This window comes from Odocoileus virginianus, chromosome 3 (assembly GCF_023699985.2).
Source record: "Odocoileus virginianus isolate 20LAN1187 ecotype Illinois chromosome 3, Ovbor_1.2, whole genome shotgun sequence".
Lineage (NCBI taxonomy): Eukaryota > Metazoa > Chordata > Mammalia > Artiodactyla > Cervidae > Odocoileus > Odocoileus virginianus.
The window spans coordinates 90,349,456-90,367,750 of NC_069676.1; the positions used below are offsets into that span (position 1 = coordinate 90,349,456).

General features: G+C 42.4%; 1 protein-coding gene across 3 annotated transcripts in view; it reads right to left on the reverse strand.

Moving 5' to 3' along the window:
* Positions 1–832: 832 nt before the first annotated feature.
* The window catches only part of ERAP1 (endoplasmic reticulum aminopeptidase 1), a 132,697-nt gene continuing 115,234 nt past the window's right edge, over positions 833–18,295 (reverse strand). Inside the window, exons 9-20 of one of the 3 annotated variants that reach the window (XM_070465849.1) lie at positions 17,372–17,503; positions 17,146–17,217; positions 15,692–15,849; positions 13,539–13,618; positions 12,786–12,969; positions 10,831–10,987; positions 10,169–10,294; positions 9,953–10,137; positions 8,186–8,347; positions 7,594–7,734; positions 6,964–7,045; positions 833–2,787 (exon numbers count right to left, since the gene is read on the reverse strand). In XM_070465849.1, the coding sequence (XP_070321950.1) occupies positions 2,632–2,787; positions 6,964–7,045; positions 7,594–7,734; positions 8,186–8,347; positions 9,953–10,137; positions 10,169–10,294; positions 10,831–10,987; positions 12,786–12,969; positions 13,539–13,618; positions 15,692–15,849; positions 17,146–17,217; positions 17,372–17,503 (1,635 nt within the window). In that variant the 3' untranslated portion in view covers positions 833–2,631. The remainder of the gene's footprint in view (positions 2,788–6,963; positions 7,046–7,593; positions 7,735–8,185; positions 8,348–9,952; positions 10,138–10,168; positions 10,295–10,830; positions 10,988–12,785; positions 12,970–13,538; positions 13,619–15,691; positions 15,850–17,145; positions 17,218–17,371; positions 17,504–18,295) is intronic. The other 2 variants (XM_020875457.2, XM_070465850.1) reach the window with 2 other exon arrangements.

Sequence of the window (18,295 nt, forward strand, 5' to 3'; positions counted from 1 at the left end):
CTTTCTGAATGGTTGATGGACATAACACTGATATCGTTGATGAAATTAAATTATCAAAATCCCATCTTCATTTTCTGATCGTGAACACAGGAAAAGATATCAGGTACACATCACAAAACTGATTTGGAATTCCTGGTTTCAGAGAGCACAGCTTTCTTTTGCATCTGTTTAAACTATTTCTTAGGACTTAGCAATTTCTCTAAAAATAAGTATCACTGATACTATCTAATGGGGTAGGAGGCAAGCTAAATAACAATACTGCTTATAATGGGTATCCAATCCTATTAATACAGTCTAAAAATTCTCCTTAAAAATCATGCATATGCCTGAGATTGCAAACTTCATCCACTTGAAATGCTCTGTCTTCATTTCATGAGATAAAGGCATTATTAGTCTAAAATGGGAAATAAAAGCCAGGATTATGGTAACTTAAAAAGACCTTTTCAAGGCACTAACAAGAAAATAAACACTTTTCCTGAGGGATTTTAACTATGTGTCTATAGGTAGTACAAAGCTGTTTTGTTTAAAAAAAAAAAAAAAGAAGTGAAACCTCTGACATTGACAGATGTGTTTGCAAAGATCTGACTCCAATATTACTAATTTACATGCATATATAATGTTTTTTAAATTACATACCAAATCCAGAGATTTAAGAAATACCTGTGAAAGTAAACATTTATTTAAGGTTCTCTGAATATGCCTTTTTGTTTATTCAAAATGTCTTCAAGACTTGGGTGTCTTGTCTGCTGGTAATTAATGATGAACTGAGTAAGCTACAGGATCTAAATCAGTCCTTTTTACCCATCTAATTTGCAGTAAATAATTGCAAATATTTGCTTAGAGGTAAATAACATTTTTTATTACCAAAAGGGGTTTTGCACACTGTTGTGGTGATTCGTGTCTAGAAAATGGACTTCTCCAAAAGCAAATGAAAATAGGTTCCTCAGGTGACCAAAACCGAAAACCACTATTTCCATGTTTCATTACTCAAGATACAAGATGCAATTAAAGGAAAGTATTTTACATTAAAATCTTGGCTTTGTATGTTTTTTAGAAGGAAAACACCTGGGGGGTAGAAATTACCAGTGATTTCTGTTTTTTAGTTCTTAAATCATTAAGTCATGCGGTATGTATGAAAATGGAATTATAAACACATTTATATCCAGAAAAGACCTTCTATTCCATAGTGTATTAGAACACATTGACATTTTTATATCCTATTCCTTTAACTTAAGTTTTGCAATATATTAAACCCATAAAAGATTTCAACTCCAACACCATACCTGGTCTTTGCTTAGGCTCATATAAGCAAGTAGTTTCCATTTGACAGTAGCTTACATTTAGTAGAGTCTGCAGTGCCCGAGGGCAGTAAGCGCCAACAACAAGTTATTTAGGGATTATAAACCAGACCATCTCATCTCTATCGGCCCCTTCTCCTCCCACCTTCAGTCTTTCCCAGCATCAGGACCTTTTCAAATGAGTCAGTTCTTCAATGGTTGGATGGCATCACTGACTCAATGGACATGAGTTTGAGTAAACTCTGGGACCTGGTGACGGGCAGGGAGGCCTGGCGTGCTGCAGTCCATGGGGTCGCAGAGTCGGACACGACTGAGCGACTGAACTGAACTGAAACCAGACCAAATAAGAAACAGGGAGGGGAAGCATCACCTACCGAAGGATCAACAGCACTCAGGTTCAACTTGCAATGACAGGTTTCTCTTTTAGACCTGAAAGCAGTCTGCTGGTCAGTAGCCTTGAGGAAATAGATAGCACCCTCTAATTAGGATTATCTCAGGAGGGCTCTACGGAAGGTGTTTGAGGGGGTTTGGTTTTGTTTTTAAACAAGAATATGAGCAGGCTGTATGAAAACCACGAGTCCGGACAGGACTAAGGAAAGCCAGGCTTCCGCCTCCCCCTGCAGAGTTGAGAGGAGGAAGCATTTCACCAGCACAGAGATGCAGGAGGCTGGCGGGAAAGAGGGCCGCCTCCCTGGAGCTGAGCCCTTCTGCTGTAGGCCAGCCTGAGGCTACCTGCAAGGAAGCCAGGAGAATAAAGACTCTCACCTGCTCTCTCCCCAACCCCAGCTCTGATCTGCCCTCCTGGGAGTTCAGCCGAAGCTGGAGGACAGGGAAGCCTCATGATGTGGCCGGACAGGTCAGCCCCTGGGCAAGCAGCAAGCGGGAGAAAGGTGGGATGGAGAGGAGGGGGGATTCATGGTTCAGTCAGCACCCCAGGGGTTCACGGGTCAGTCATCACTGTTGAGAGCTTCCCAGGAGACTGACGCAGCAGCATATGAATGACAGGCACGTGGGGAGCAGGGGGTGTGGAGACCACGGGGCTTCAGTGTACAATATAAGAAGAATCAGGAACTTCTACTTCTCCACAGTAGGGAATCCCCCACCTGGGTGTACATTTCGGGGTCACACCTATAATGGAACACGTAGTGGCAGCAACTCCCTGAGGAAAACGTGAAGCAGCCGGTCTTCACGAGAAGGAAAGGGTGAGATGAATTGAGGGGGCAAGAGGCATCTTCAGTGGGTGCCAAGCTGGCCCATGTCCACTTTGAAAATATTCACATTCAACAAAAGTTTGGAGATGACACATCACAGGGACCGGCTAAGAGCCGAACTGTTACAGCAGGTTGAGCTTCTCACTCTGCAGCCACGCTTTGATCTTATCAAAATTCTTGTCCATCCAACGTATGTTTTCCTCGATGGTTTCGATGGTTTGCTGAACACAACGGAGCTGAGACCCGTTTTCCTTCAAAGAGCTGAAGAATTCTTTTACCTTGTGGGGGAAAAATTGGGATTGTAAAATTTTGTTTTCAAGTTACACAAATGTAAGTTCAGGCTAGTTCAAACTGAAGCCAGAATTCCAGCATTTGTCAAAATTCTACAGAGAAGGCAGGGCCAGGTGTCTGGATACGATTATGTACATAAACTTGAGCTCTGAAATGAGCTCATGCCTCAGGATGTCAAGTGTTTTTTTTTTTTTTCTTTCTCTGCAGCTTTTAAAAACTTATTCACAGTTACCAGATTCTAAAAGACTTCGGCGTTTACCATTTTATAATTAAGTTTTAATCTTGTGTATCTATTTTATGTGTCGTCTGTGGCATAGGCACTGATGCAAACTTAACATTTTTAAACGTGTCTGAAAAAAGCAGAAGGTACAGAATCTTCTCTTTGCCAAGCCAAACAGCTTCAGCCACATAAAGTGCGGTCTTTCTCCATGGCCCTGGCCACGTATGTTATTATAGAAACACTGCAAGGAGTGGGGTTCTTAGCAAGTTATGGTGGTAATACCCCAAACCTTGCCAATTTTTTTTTTCTCCTAATCCACAGTTGATGTATTGTTCCCTCAAGATAAAATCCACACAATACTCCCCACGGTTTTAGAGAGATAAGAGTCGTTTGGCTATCTCCTCGAAAATATCTGCTGTTGTTTCTCTGCTGGGTGTTTTATCCCCTTTAAGCTCACAGGAGGAATAGGTTGGCTTGGCAACAGCACTGACCATTGTGCTATACTCTCTCACCGTCAAGGGTTCTTAACCTTTTCCCATAAATTTTCACAGCATTAATCCATCAATTTGTGATTTTGTAGACAGGAAGCAAGTCTCGGCCAAGATGTATTATTTATTCAGCATGGATTCCAGACAGTTAATTCCTTAAAAATCCATGTCATAATATCATAAGTTTGGGGACAGGAGGTGGGGAAGAATAGGCTTTTGAAAGATCAAATTCCAATTTTAAATGATTCAGGGTTGTTTTAAAATTAAACCTCAGTAGAACTTTTCAGTGAGCTGAAGGCATGTCCTCCCACTATAACAACCTAGAGAACACCCTACTTCATTGTCCTGCCTTAAACTGTAGCTCAACCTATTGTTTTCTATCAGAATTCAAGATTAATTAATATGCTATTTAAAAAATCACTCTGGGCAAAATCCTGCGATAAACCATCAAGGAAAAGAATATGAAAAAGAAAAAAAGTGTGGCTGAGTTACTTTGCTATGCAACAAAAATTAACATTGTAAATCAACTATACTTAATAAAATATAAAAAATTAAAAAATCACTCGGGCACTCTTCAGTTGAATCACATCAATGGTTTTACTAATCGGTCAAATTAATTAGTCCTAAAGAAGCTTAACACAAGAGCTCTAACAAAGCCCGTAGTTAACCCCTGCCCTTCAATTTTTCTGGACCCAGATTTATCACTCCTATCTTCATCTGCCTTGGGAAATCCAGCATCTCAGCTGAAGACATAGATGAATCACACTTGCCTCCTTGAGAACATTTTCTGTGCAATGAGCAGCCTGATATATGGGTAGAGTAAATGATTTAACTTCTCCGGGACTCAGATTCCTCATCTGTAATACTGCAGAGCATTGGTGAGGACCCTGTTGTGTAATGTGGGTGAAGTGCAGAACCTAAAGCCCAGAGGGTCTAGGGACCTAAAGCCCAGGGACTCACCCGCATCCATTTCTTCATGAATATTGACTCTGAGACTTACTCATCCCTCTGGCTTAATTACTGTGCAAGACACTGAGGATGAGGCCATGAGTCAGGCAAGCACCCTGTCCTCGTGGAGCTTACGGTTTGCCAGAGACGACAAGAAGTGAACTAGGATGACTCTGCACCGCGGTGGAGAAAATAAGCCCAGGCCACGATCTCAACTGGGGATGGGGGTGGCCTGCCTTTGACAAAGTGGTCTGTAGAGGTGATGACACTTGAGCTCGGGGAATTTATGCAGAATAAAATGAACCTTCCCAGTCTAAAGCTGGGGACAGAGCAAGCCAGGAAGAAGAAGGAATAAGCGTGGAGGCTTCGAGCCGGGAGAAATACCCGGTGGGGCCCAGAGGCAGGAGGAGACTGAGTGGCTGAGACGGTGAGTGCAGAAGTGTGCGGGAATGAGCCGGAGAGGTGGGCAGGGGCCAGGTCATCGTGGACTCATCCACACAGGAAGGAGAGGTTTGAGATGTCAAGAGCAACGGGCAAGAGTTCCAAGAAAGGGTCAGTCTGCCGTGGGTGGGTTTTCAGTTTTCAGGATGCAAAACAGTTTGGCGCTGGTCAAATGGCAGAAGGAAGGTCAGTCAGGAGGTTACCACCGTAGTCCCAGGCAAGAGAGGAGAAAGGCTTGGCCACACTAAGAGCAGAGAGGTGCGCAGAGGATGGACAAGCCGGAAGCAGGGCCAAGAGGACTCAGGAGGGACTGGAGGCGAGGGGAAGGACGGGCTCGGGATGGTGCCTGCATTTTAAATGTCAGCAGGATACGTTCCATCTGACAACATGTCAGGCGCTTTCATTTACATGTCCTGGCACAGGGGTTTTGTACCTGATGCTTCCTCTGCACACAACACTCTCCTCTTAGACGCCTCCATTTCCATCTGCACCTGCTCACACGTCCACTCGTCATCCCACAGAACATGGCATCATCCTTTACCCAGTCACGCACTCTCCTTCCCCTGACTTATTCATCTTCAGGGCATATAACTACCCGGCATAGGTTGATGTGTCCCTGACTGTCTGATTCTCCTGGTAGAATATAAGTTCTGTGAGGGCAGGGACTTTGTATATCCTGTTTCATCACTGTAGCCCTGACCTAAAACTGTAACTGCTGGAGAGTAAGAATGAAGTACCTCTTGAGTGAATTATTGAGAAAATAAATGATCAATCAATAAATGAAATCTTTTGTTACTGCACATCTGGTCACAGCCCCTGGTTGGTCCTGCAGTCATCACACAAAGTATCTCTGCCGTAGACCTCACTAGAAGGTCAAGCTTGAATTATTGTGTGCAAGATAATTATACCAGCCTGGGTGAGACTACTGAAAAACTGGAGAAATAAGGGTTGTCACATTTCTTTTTTCATTTTCAAAGCAGTCTCTATCAAGCTAGATCATGGAACTACACAATTGAACCATTCCTAAGAAAGTTTATATTAGGCTCTCGGATTTTATCTAAATGCAACATTTTTAAAGCCATGTAAAATGTGTTCAACTTTACTATAGAGAACACTGTTAGGGAAGAGCCAGGCTTCCCAGGTGGCTCAGTGGGTAAAGAATCTGCCTGCAGTGCAGGAGTTGCAGGAGCTGAGGGTTCGATCCCTGGGTTGGGAAGATCCCCTGGAGAAGGCAATGGCAACCCACTCCAGTGTTCTCGCCTGGAGAATCCCACGGACAGAGGAGCCTACAGTCCATAGTGTTGCAAAGAGTCGGAAACAACTGAAGTGACTGACCACACACGTGCACCTCCACAAAATGACCCATGAAGACTGAAAAGTTTGCTTTTGTGGAAAACTTGCATGTTCCATGGGTCTCTCTTGCCTGACAATAACTCATACTGTTTTCTCATCTTTCCTTGGCTGCTAGGAAGCTGTGATAAATTTAGGGTACAATTGCAATAAATTGTCCTCAGCATAAATCCCTCATACAGTTACCTCTTTCTGAACATTATGCAGCTTTTTTGGTTAACATTATTTTAGATATAGACCTTACAAGTGGCCTAAAATTCTTCCTGAAAGTAGACAGTACATAAAGTAAGTATGGGAAATCACAAGCTTGCATAGTAGAGAACTTATTTTCCAGACCAGCCTCTTTCAAAATAACTAGATGATCACTTCAGTCACTTATTCCTCCAATAATCATGTTTAACATCCTAAACAGGGATTAGATGTCTAAAGTAATTTTTTAAGCCCTAAAATTTCCAATGGCAGAGCTAAGACTTCTAAACATGTTTGAGGAGAGGCACAGCTTTCAATTATTTGTAAAATCAAATAATTTTTTGCTAAAATCAAAACCACCCTACTGAACACAACACACATCCAGAAAGAACATGCACTCAATGACAAAATTCATTTCTAACTCAGCAGGCCCTTCAAGTATTTTGCTGACCCCCTATTTATTAGATAACCTATTAGCTAACTGTCACTTAGGTTTAAAAAGAAAGCTTTTTATTTATTTATTTTACCTCTTCAAGCCGTGCTCTTGTTGAGAATTGATTTGTTGTTCCCGTTACCATGTAGGCTATGGAATTTGAGCCAAGACCAAACCTAGAAATAGAAATTGTCAAAATGTATTATGAAGTATTTGCTCATTCCATATGTATTTTTAAGTGCCTCAACATATGTTATAGCAATCAACCAGAAACTAGTTAGGCATGAAAAAGATAAGACATGATCCTTAGCTCCAAGGGGCTAAGATCTAGTTGTAAAAAATAAACACACCAGCCACTGAATAAAAGATAAAGTACCCAAAAGAAAATGACACAAGTAACAAGTGCTACTTACAAGGGCAGATGCAATGAGCAGAAGGACTAAATAGAAGACTCGGCTTGAACTGTGCAGAAGAAGGCTTCACATAGGGCCCAGGGTACAGGAAGAGATTATTCCACGCGGCATGAAAAACTTAACCACCCAGATCCACTAGTTAGCACTGAATTAGAGTTTCATATTTTCTAAGGATATTTTGGGTACCTCTACCTCCTATCTTCAATAAAAGAATCCCTCTAGATAACCCCTATTATTGGACAGACTCGGCTAAAACACAGCGAGTTTCAGGAATTCTTCCCAGTCACAGCACAGTTTTTGGCACGACTTACTTTTGCACTAGTTTGTTCCAGTTTTCCCTCAGAAACTGCCAGGCCAACGGATATCCCACTGGGTTTCTGCCAATAGCTCTAAGAATATTTGGAAACTCTTGAGTTTTTATTACATCTCCCTTAAAACTTTGATCTAGTAGCCTAGAATGATTAAGAGACATGTTAGCAATGAAGAGGCCCTGAAAAAGTTCTGAACTTTTTAATACAATGATTTGTGAAAGAAAAAAAAGCTGATCTAGGTTATAAAAGAGCCCTGAGAAACTCACTATAGCTACATAATAATAAAAACTAACATTTATATTTACAACACCCCTTCTCATATATTCTCTTTTTGCTCACAAGTGACTAAATAAGTATACCAAGTATATATTTCTAAATGTGTTAAAGATACACAAATACATACTCCCCAAAATATTTTTCCTGACACCCGCTGCTCCCTAATTATTTACCATACACATTAGATGTGCGCCCTCCTGCATAAATGTTCCCAGCAGAAAACACGGTTCCTGGCCAAGAGAACAAAAATAGATGCCAGAAGGATCTGCTCCCATTTAATTTCTTTTGGCTATATGAACATGAATGAATTACTCACCATTGAAGCTTTTCTTTATTTTGGCTGATACAGAGAGCAAATTCAATTTGGTTTTTCTCGGTACTGGACAATGATGACTGGTATTTACTATAAAGAAAATCCCATCCTTCGAGGGTCTGGGCCCCCACAGCAAACACTGCCAAGGTCACATCATCGGGCAAGCTGTGAAAAAGAACATACCAAGGGTGAGTCAGGGATGAAGAAAGTGTGTTTGCAGGCAGGAGACTTACTTATTACAAAATGATAAACCAGCTCCACAATCAGAGACATGTGCTCGGAAATGTAAACAAAAATAACCTCTTTCCTTCAGTAACATTTTATAAAGAGGCAAGAAAGAGTAATTGAAATTAGGTTTTAAGTAGCTTTCTCAGAAATATACTGTGAAATGCCACTTCTTTAATTTTTTCTTATGCCACTTCTTTAAATACATCTGTTTCTAACATACTTGAATGATGCCAAGTGACTCAATAGGTAGTCAATTTCCAAGACAAAAGAAAAATAAATTCAAACTAGACTTAAAATGAAGTCCATGAACAAAAGTCAGGAACCCAATAGGACCACTGTTTGTAGGCACTTCTTTAAATGCAAGTATGTATATTGTTGGCTTAGTATCTCCTGCATGGGATTTAAGCCGCAAATATAAAAGGACTTGACCCCGGCCCCATATCCCTCTGTGTCCCCTCCCCACCTGTCAGGAGCTTGAGAGGCCTGAAAAAGCTACTATGAGAGGCACTGCCTCTGCTCCTGTCTAGCATAGCTGTCTTAGTTCTAATAAGGTTTTGTATCCTTCTGTGCACTTAGTCATGTCTGACTTTGCTAGGCTCCTCTGACCGCGGGATTATCCTGGCAAGAACACTGTAATAGGTTGCCATTTTCTACTCCAGGGGATCTTCCCAACCCAGGAATCGAACCTGTGTCTCTTGCGTCTCCTGCATTGGCAGGCAGGTTCTTTATCACTTGAGACACCTGAGTAAGCCACCTTTGTATCCTTGAAGTGAAGTGAAGTGAAAGCTTCTCAGTCGTGTCCGACTCTTTGCCGCCCCGTGGACTATACAGTCCGTGGAATTCTCCAGGCCAGAATACCGGAGTGGGTAGCCTTTCCCTTCTCAGGGGATCTTCCCAACCCAGGGATCAAACCCCAGTCTCCCACATTGCAGGTGGATTCTTTACCAGCTGAGCCACAAGGGAAGCCCTTTTGTATCCTTGGCTATACCAAAATAACCCAGTAAATATTCTAATCCCATTCTAACTGTTCAGATATTTGACTTTTGTGCATAGAGGTTTCCTCTTAGCATTTCTTCAAGCAGAAAGTTGAGAGGGGCGTAGATAATCTAAAAGAAAAAAAAAATTATTTTCCTTAAAGAGCACCAGAACAGTCTGATCTATACTTGTTTCTTTTTTGCCACCAACATTGAGCCATGATGATGGAACACAGAAAAGATACCCCTTACGTGAAGAAACTGCTGCTGATGCTAAGTCACTTCAGTCGTGTCCGACTCTGTGCGACCCCATAGACGGCAGCCCACCAGGCTCCGCCGTCCCTGGGATTCTCCAGGCAAGAACACTGGAGTGGGTTGCCATTTCCTTCTCCAGTGTATGAGAGTGAAAAGTGAAAGGGATGTCACTCAGACGTGTCCGAGTCTTCACGACCCCATGGACTGCAGCCCACCAGGCTCCTCCGCCCATGGGATTTTCCAGGCAAGAGTACTGGAGTGGGGTGCCATTGCTTTCTCCGATAAGCAAGCTAGTTGCTCAATAAAAACAGACCTCAGGTTTCCATCGGCTTCCTGCCACTGTCTGAAGTAGCCTTCTGCCTTCTGCACGCAGGGCTGGTACTTGCGCACGCAGGCGAGAAGCAGCAGCTGACTCCGCAGCACTCGCTCCGACACGGAGCCCTCGTCCGTCCACGTCTGCTTGTCAATGAGGTCCCTCAGTAGCCTGATGAGGAAGGCCTGCGGGAAAGCCACACCTGCCACCAGTCACCTCGGAAAAGCCACACCTGCCACCAGTCGCCTCGTGGTTTACAGAGCTCAGTACTCCCTCGGGGGATGGGCGTTGCTTCTTAAAGCTCAGTCCAACCCAGACTTTCAAAACCTTGCGGTTCGGTTTCTATTTAATTATTAAAGGGGTCAAAAGCAAGAAATGATGAATGATTCGAGTATTTCCCTAACCATCTTATAGACATGTACTTAGTCTACTTAAAATCAGGATGAGCTGCCACTTTCAAAACACACTAAAAGAGACAGTTAATGCGACATTTTGAGAGCAAATTATACAATGAGACTTCATGACATTTTGCCAAAAGTAACAAGTGCGTGCCTCCTGCTTGAGTGCCTGAGTCCCAGGAAATCTTAAGAGCAACCATCCCAATACAGAAGTAAAATGACATAAAGAATCAGCCACATGAGGGAATGACAAGCCCCTGAAACTTAAGAACAGGGTCTAACCGTGCCAGGCCTGTTTTTAGTGCCAAAATAAAACCAAAATCTTCATGGGTCAACTCAGGTATGAAGATAATTGCGATTTTCTTTAAAATGTATCCAGATATGTATATAAAATATACACCACAGTAAGAAATCTTTTCCACACCCACACCAAAGCAAACTGGTTATCTAAAAACTATTCAGTTTATTCCAGCCTTTTACCTTGAATTGAGTTTCCACTTCATTCATATCTCTCTTCTCCATTAACTTATATATCGGTATCAGCTCATTCAAACCTTGAAACACTGGCATGATTTCAGTTTCATGCTTCAGGTACAAGGTTAAATCCAAGGCTTTTTCAATCGACAGCTTTCCAATGCTGATCAAGAGACACCGGGGTTAGCAGTTTGAAAGAAACATCCAGGAAATCAACTGTTTGCCTCAAAAGTTATTTTAACAAGCTTCCAGCAAGATGTTCAGTCATATATAGACAACTCCTAACAGATAATCACCTCCACACTAACAGCTTTCCTGTCACATATAACACAACATGTGATATGTTTGCCCTGTGAAAGAACTTTCTCGAATAGTAGCGCTAACCACATATAATATATATAATGTAATGTAATGCAATATATTATATAACCACATATAATAGCGGAGCTCTCCTGGTTGTGGTTAAGATGCAATTACAGCAGGTCAGCATCTGTCCCTCTAGGAAACATCGGACCTTGCTGGACTGCCAGAGTGAACCGGGAACTGTGATCAAAGATCCCTCAGGAAGCTTCACCAGAGAGGCTGCCCCTCAGTCACCAGAATGAGTCCGTGGAGTTAGCACATCCTCATCTCCGTTTCAAAAAGAAACTGAATAAAAGAATAGACTTTGGACTCTGTGGGAGAAGGCGAGGGTGGGATGATTTGAGAGAGTAGCATTGAAAGATGTATATGACCATATGTGAAACAGATCGCTAGTCCAGGTTCGATGCATGAGACAGGGTGCTCAGGACTGGTGCACTGGGATGACCCAGAGGGATGGGATGGGGAGGGAGGTGGGAGGGGGTTCAGGATGGGGAACACATATACATCCGTGGTGGATTCATGTCAATGTATGGCAAAAACCACCACAATTTTGTAAAGTAATTAGCCTCCAATTAAAATTTAAAAAATTTTTAATTTTTACAAATTAAAAAAAAAGCAATAACAAAACAAAAAGAAACTGAATGTAGATCTAAAAAATTCGTCATTATAATGAGAGTTGGTCTTAAAAGCCTCAGTGGTAGGGTACCTGTGCGCATGTAAGTAAACACAGTGATTTAAGCAGTGGTGCGCTGTGGAGGGGATTATATATATTCAGGCAGGCAGAAACGGCTTCATAAGTAACCCCTATCTTTATCCCCCACTGCTTTCTGTCACCTCAAGAAGCCCCCAAAAAGGAAAAACTCAACATTTTAGAGCCGAGTGACATGGAGGCTGAGAATCACAGTATTCTCTCCCATGTGGGGGATTCCTCTTAGACCTCACTTCTACCTAAAGAGTGAAGAAGTTTGAGTTTTAGGCAAGGGGAAGATTTCCTGAAAAGCCAATGCTAGGGGCAAAAAAAAGTGAATATTATCCTCACCCACTCAAAGGTCATTTGGCTGGACCATGTTCTATGAGCTACATGCCATAAAGATGTTGTGACGTCCAGGCATCCAGCTTGGGTAGCATGGGGATGGGACAGGGGAACTGCTCTCCTTTAGTCCAAGAGATGTAATGATGACAGCTTGGGTCTGGGCGACCTTAGTCTTCTAAGAAGCCTTCACCCAGCAGGGAGAAACCCGATCTGTTACATACAGCAAGGCCAGGAAAAGCTGCAGGGCTAGGCTTTAAAGGCCAGGCAAGGGGCTTTTCTGGGATGTCAGTCTCCCGGTTTTCTACACTTCTGCCTTCATCTGATCCAAGTTGTTAATGAAAAAGATTAAAATACAGATTCCTTTCTTTACCTCAGTCCTCAGTAGACACAGATAGGAGGTAATCCTGAGGCTAAAAGCAGCAACCCTGAATTGTTAGGAGAACTTGGGAGAAAACATCCTTCAACTTATTAGCAATCAATCATTTTCATCTTTAAAAATCAAAGATTTGAATGATAATAGCAGCTTTCAGGCATAAACCACGACTGTGAGGGGGGATTGCATTACCTGACAAGCTGAAATGCATTGTTAATGAGACTGGCCCGATCGTTACTGCTGATTGCCGTGTGTGTTTCTTTTAAAAGGCCAATCAGAGAGTCCCATCCATCATCCTCATAATGCACAATGTAATAGCCATTCATTCTGACATTAAATTTGATCCATTCCACCTCTTCTGGGAGGATGAGCACATCTAGAGCAAATAAAGTAAATCACAGCTCGGTTTTCTCTCTTGACTGGTAAAAGCTTTTCTGATCACAGACTAGACAAGGAAACTAAAGGCAGGTTTAATACCCAACAACTTTAATACTGAAATGAGTTTCATATTGAACACACTGCTTTTAGAAACCAGAAAACAGCATCCCAATAGGCAAAAGCCAATACTAGTTTAAGACACGAATTTTGTCAGATTTATAGATTTGGGAGAACATTGCCATGTTTCAGGCCACATGTATGATACAGCCCATCAGTGTTAAAGTCAGGGGTGATTTTTCGAAGTGTCTCTCCCCCTCAGCGTTATATAACTGAACAGTTTTATTCCTTACCTGGCAAGATATTGGCCTTCTTTTTTGCAACCGGACAGTATTTTCAAACCTATATTCTTTACTAGAAATTGAAAGTCAGGGATCTGCTGAAGATGAAGTCTGACCCAATCGTTTTTGTTTTAACCAAGATAAATACCCAGGAAAACTGATTATTTAAATCTTATACATTTAAACAGTTCCTTCTTGAAGTAAGCTAGTTAGGTCCACAATAAATTACCTGTTCTTGTCTTTAGCAAAAAGCGCTGGACTGCGTCTGATTTGCTGGTAATGTATGTCAGTGGGACATGCCACAGGAACCTAAGAAAAAGGAAGACAGACAGGTCTCTTGCTGATTCAATGCAAGCAGTTCCTAAATCACCTACCATGTGCCAGGCGCTGGCTTGTTCAAAGAAAGATGGTACCCAAAACAGCAAGAGTTAAGAGCTCAAAACATCCCCAGCCCATTTCCAGCTTTGTGGGAGCTGCCAGTTCGGGTTCAATTCATTCTTCTTGGACTCCTTGAATAGAGCTAGGAATCTGGGCGCAAGGGAGCCCTGATAGTCTCATAGGGATCTCAGGGGGCGTGACTATAAAAGTGAGACCACCAGAAGTGGAGGAGTTGACAGCATGTGCCTTCTACTAAATCCTATACTCAGGAGACCACAGCATCACTTCTGTGGAATTCCTGCCAAGGATGCACAAGCTGAATCTGATTGTGAAAAAAAATAGCAGAAAACCCAAATTAAAGGACATTCTTTAAAATAGCTATCCTCTACTCTTCAAAAATATCAAGGTTAAGAAAGACAGACTGAGGAACTGGTTCAGAAATCAAAGAACTAAAGAGATGTGACAAGAAATACAATCTTATCCTATATTAAATCCTGAACCAGGTTTTTTTTTTTCTTTTTGCTATAAAGACAAGATTAAGACCACTGAGTAAAGTTGACTAAGGTTGATACATTTGATAATAGTATTGTATCAAGTTCATTTCATAATTTTGATAAAGGTTCTGTGATTATATAAATCAATTTTCTTCTTTTTAGAAAATACTACTTATGACAAGTAGAAGGGGAAATAGTGGAAACAGTGACTGATTTTATTTTCTTGGGCTGCAGACAGTAACTGCAGCCAGGAAATTAAAAGATGCTTGCTCCTTGGAAGAAAAGCTATGACAAACCTAGACAGCATATTAAAAAGCAGAGACATTACTTTGCCAACAAAGATCCATATAGTGAAAGCTATGATTTTTCCAGTAGTCATACACGGATGTGAGAGTTGAACCACAAAGAAGGCTGAGTGCTGAAGAATTGATGCTTTTTAACTGTGGTGTTGGAGGAGACTTCTGAGAGTCCCTTGGACAGCAAGGGGATCATACCAGTCAATCCTAAAGGAAATCAACCCTGAATATTCACTGGAAAGACTGATGCTGAAGCTGGAGCTCCAATAATTTGGCCACCTGATGCGAAGAGCCAATTCACTGGAAAATACCCTGATGCTGGGAAAGATTGAAGGCAAACGGAAAAGGGGACAGCAGAGGATGAGATGGTTGGATGGCATCACTGACTCAATGGACATGAGTTTAGTAAACTCCGGTTGACAGTGAGGGCCAGGGAAGCCTGGCATGCTGCAGTTTATGGGGTCACAGGGTTGGACATGACTTAACGATTGAACAACACACTGAAGCATTTCATAATGAAGAGGAATCATGTCTCCAGCTTACTCTCAAACAGTTGAAAATATATGTTTGCCATATATACAGAGGGAAATAAAGATCATATTTTTTGGAATTGTTTTATATTTTAGGTTATATGTAGACATATAAATGTGGTGAAGAGTTAACACATATCTGGGCCAAGAATATACGGGAATTCTTTGCTCTCCTTATAACTTCTCCAGAGGTCTGAAATCATTAAAAAAAAAAAAATTTAAATAGTGTCCATCCAGCATCAGTCAAGCTGCAGTGTCTCATTTCCAGCAATGTCCTCTGTAGTGTTAAGCTGACAAACAGGTTTGGGGATCCAAATCAGACTGGCAAAGAAGAGAATCAAGTCTCTTGCATTTCCCGAAAATCACCTAAATGTTTACGTCCTGAGATCCAACCTACTGACAGGCTCTGCTGTAATCTAGTGACAAATGCTTAGAGCTGACTTCAATCCAGTAACTGAAAATTACCATCATGTCTAACTACAAACCATGAGAATGTTAAAGTAATTATGTATCATCTTTATCCTTTTGAAAAGATGGTGGTGTGTAAGTCAAACTCACAGGGCATTTAGATTTGATTAACGTGTTTTGCAACAAAGGTAAGGGCACTAGTTCAAAAATAAGGGTTCATCCTACCAGGCAGACGTCATTATGGAGGCACCAGACGAGTTCCCCTGTGGACATTACCCGGTTTCTGGGGCATCGGCCACGCCCTTCGCATAGGACTCTTGCTTCATGTGTACGTTCCTGCCTCTCACACTGACGGTTATCAGCGGAAAGCCCTTCTGCAGCGTCCAGGTGTTCATCATGGTTTTCACATCAAGGCCTTCCCGCCGCCAGTGCTGCTTTATGAGAAAAAGGCAGGTACGTGAACTACTCGGCCCCGCCTCTGAGAAGACAGCCCAAGCTTGAGCTTGCAGGCGCCATGGCCAGTGAAGCTCTTCTCTGCCCCTTCCTCTGCTCCCAGCCCCCAGCCCGCTCCCTTCCCCTGCTGGCTCCAGCCATAGCATATTCACCAGAGCACCCACTATTCGCTTTCATTCTCTCCCTTTCTTCTGCCTTAAAAACAGGTACCATACCGGGTTCTCCTGGGCAGACCTTGGGTTTGGCATTGGCACAAGAGCAGGCATGGGTATGAAGGCAGGGAGAGAAAGGACAGAAAGTGGCCAGGTGTGCACCACCTATGCAAGGATGCTGTCCATCCAACAAGCAAGGTGGGGGGAAAGTGCTCCATCGAGAGCCCGTTCTTCCCAAGTGATGAAACTGACGTGGCCCGCAACCCAACAGCCAGCCATTAACTCAAACGAGGATTTAGTCTTCGAACTAAAAAAGCTTTCAAATAATATTTAAGAGCTAATGAAAGGATAAAACATTCCACGGGACACATCTAGAAACTACAGAATAAATCTGCCTCTGAAAGCAAAACAGCCAAGAAAATAAAAATCGAGTGGATACAATTCTGTTGAATCTCTAGGCTCACATTGAGTTACCTGTGAAAATATTCCACAAGGCCAGATAAACAGAGACTCAGGCTGCTTTGTGATTCAGGTGTTATGAATTCTTTATAGCTTAGCAGTTAAAGACATGAGTTAGATCTCAATTCAAATCCTTGCTCTGCAATTTACTAATCATATGCCTTTGGATTTCATTTCCCCAGCTGTAAAAATAGGGGTAATAGCATTTGCTCATAGGCTTATTGTTAAGAATAAAGCAGATTATACACGTAAGTGCTTCACACGTGCCTGACACATCGTAAGTGCCTGAGAATGCTCACGCCATCTATGTTTTTTTTTTTTCCCCACAAATGAAGGGCTATGGAAACAATTGACACAGCCTGATGGATATAGCCCTAATCTACCACAGAAGCACGTCATAAATCTACTGCTTTACAGAGAGTGAAGCTGAAGAAATTAATATCAGTGAGATAATGTTACCAAAGAAGGCTGGACAACTTCCTTGTATAGAGACACTTAAGAAAAACTGTAAAAGGCTGTCACTCTGGTATAGTTTAAATGCAGCCTTATCTACAGAGAGACTGATACGATCCAGGATCTCAGAAAGCTTGGCACATAGCTATCCTTCAAAGAAAATGGAATAAAAGGATGAGCTTTGGGGTAACACATACAGATGTGAAAACTTACCGCAGATGAAGATGAATGTTCACCTCTAGAACAAAATCCATCCATGTGTTGTGTGTCATCTGTAGGGCAAATCTAAAAACCAAAAATAAACACATCACTCAGTCCTTTTAAAGAAAGAAACCACTCGTGATTCTTCTCAAAAGAATTAATGTGGTACAGAACAGAAACAAAATAAGGCAATGAGCCTGTCAACCCCAAACACAGAGATACATGAAAACATACTCACGCTTGCCATAGTATTCCACAGGTCCTCGTTTTTTGTGTTTTTATAGCTATACTTCTGCAGATACTTTATGATGCCACTTTTAAATGCGTCGGCACCAAGATAGTCCCTTAGCATATTCAGAATACAAGCTCCCTGAAAAGACCATATAAATAATTGTTAGCTGGAGTCCACCTCCGTCTCATCTACTGTCACTATGTTGGAGCCGTTTGTTAAGATGCAGATGCCGTAACATTTTTAGTGTCTGATCACTTGTGGAACAAGTGGAAAAAGCGGGTTACACCTGGACCGATTGAGGCGGGGGATCAATACGACTCTTCATGCTTTAGTCACCGGGACTGCTATTTTTTGTCAGTATTCAAGCTTCCCTATCATCTGCCGGCTCCCATGATTCGCAGGCGATGATGCAGAATAAACACGGGACTTTGGACCACCACGTGGCTCTCCCACCGCCCCTCTGGGGCAGGAGTGGGGAGAGATGAAATCAAAGGTGAGAACAGGTGAGAAATGGCAAAGTCCATTTGGCAAGAACTGGCAGCCTGAGCACAGAGACCTGGCCCAGCAAGAGCAACGTGAGAAAGCGGGCACGAGAACCCCTAGACACTGCACTCCTGTGATACGAGCTTTTCCCCTCCTCGCCCACCCTCCTAGATCACGGGTCACAAACTCAAATACCTCCAGTGGTCAGACAGGTGACAAACGAGGGACAGAGTCCAAGGATGAGAAAAATGCTCACATGTTCTTTGTCTCCCCCTGAACTTTTCATACGACTAACCACCAAGAACGTTTCCTCCTTCCCTCTTGCTCAAAACACCACCCTGAGTCTTCTAGGAAATCATGATTCCCCCTTCCTAGGAAACCCTTCCTACTTCACGTCCTGTAAAGCCCAATTCATCTGTAAGACATAACTAAAAATCTCCATTCCAA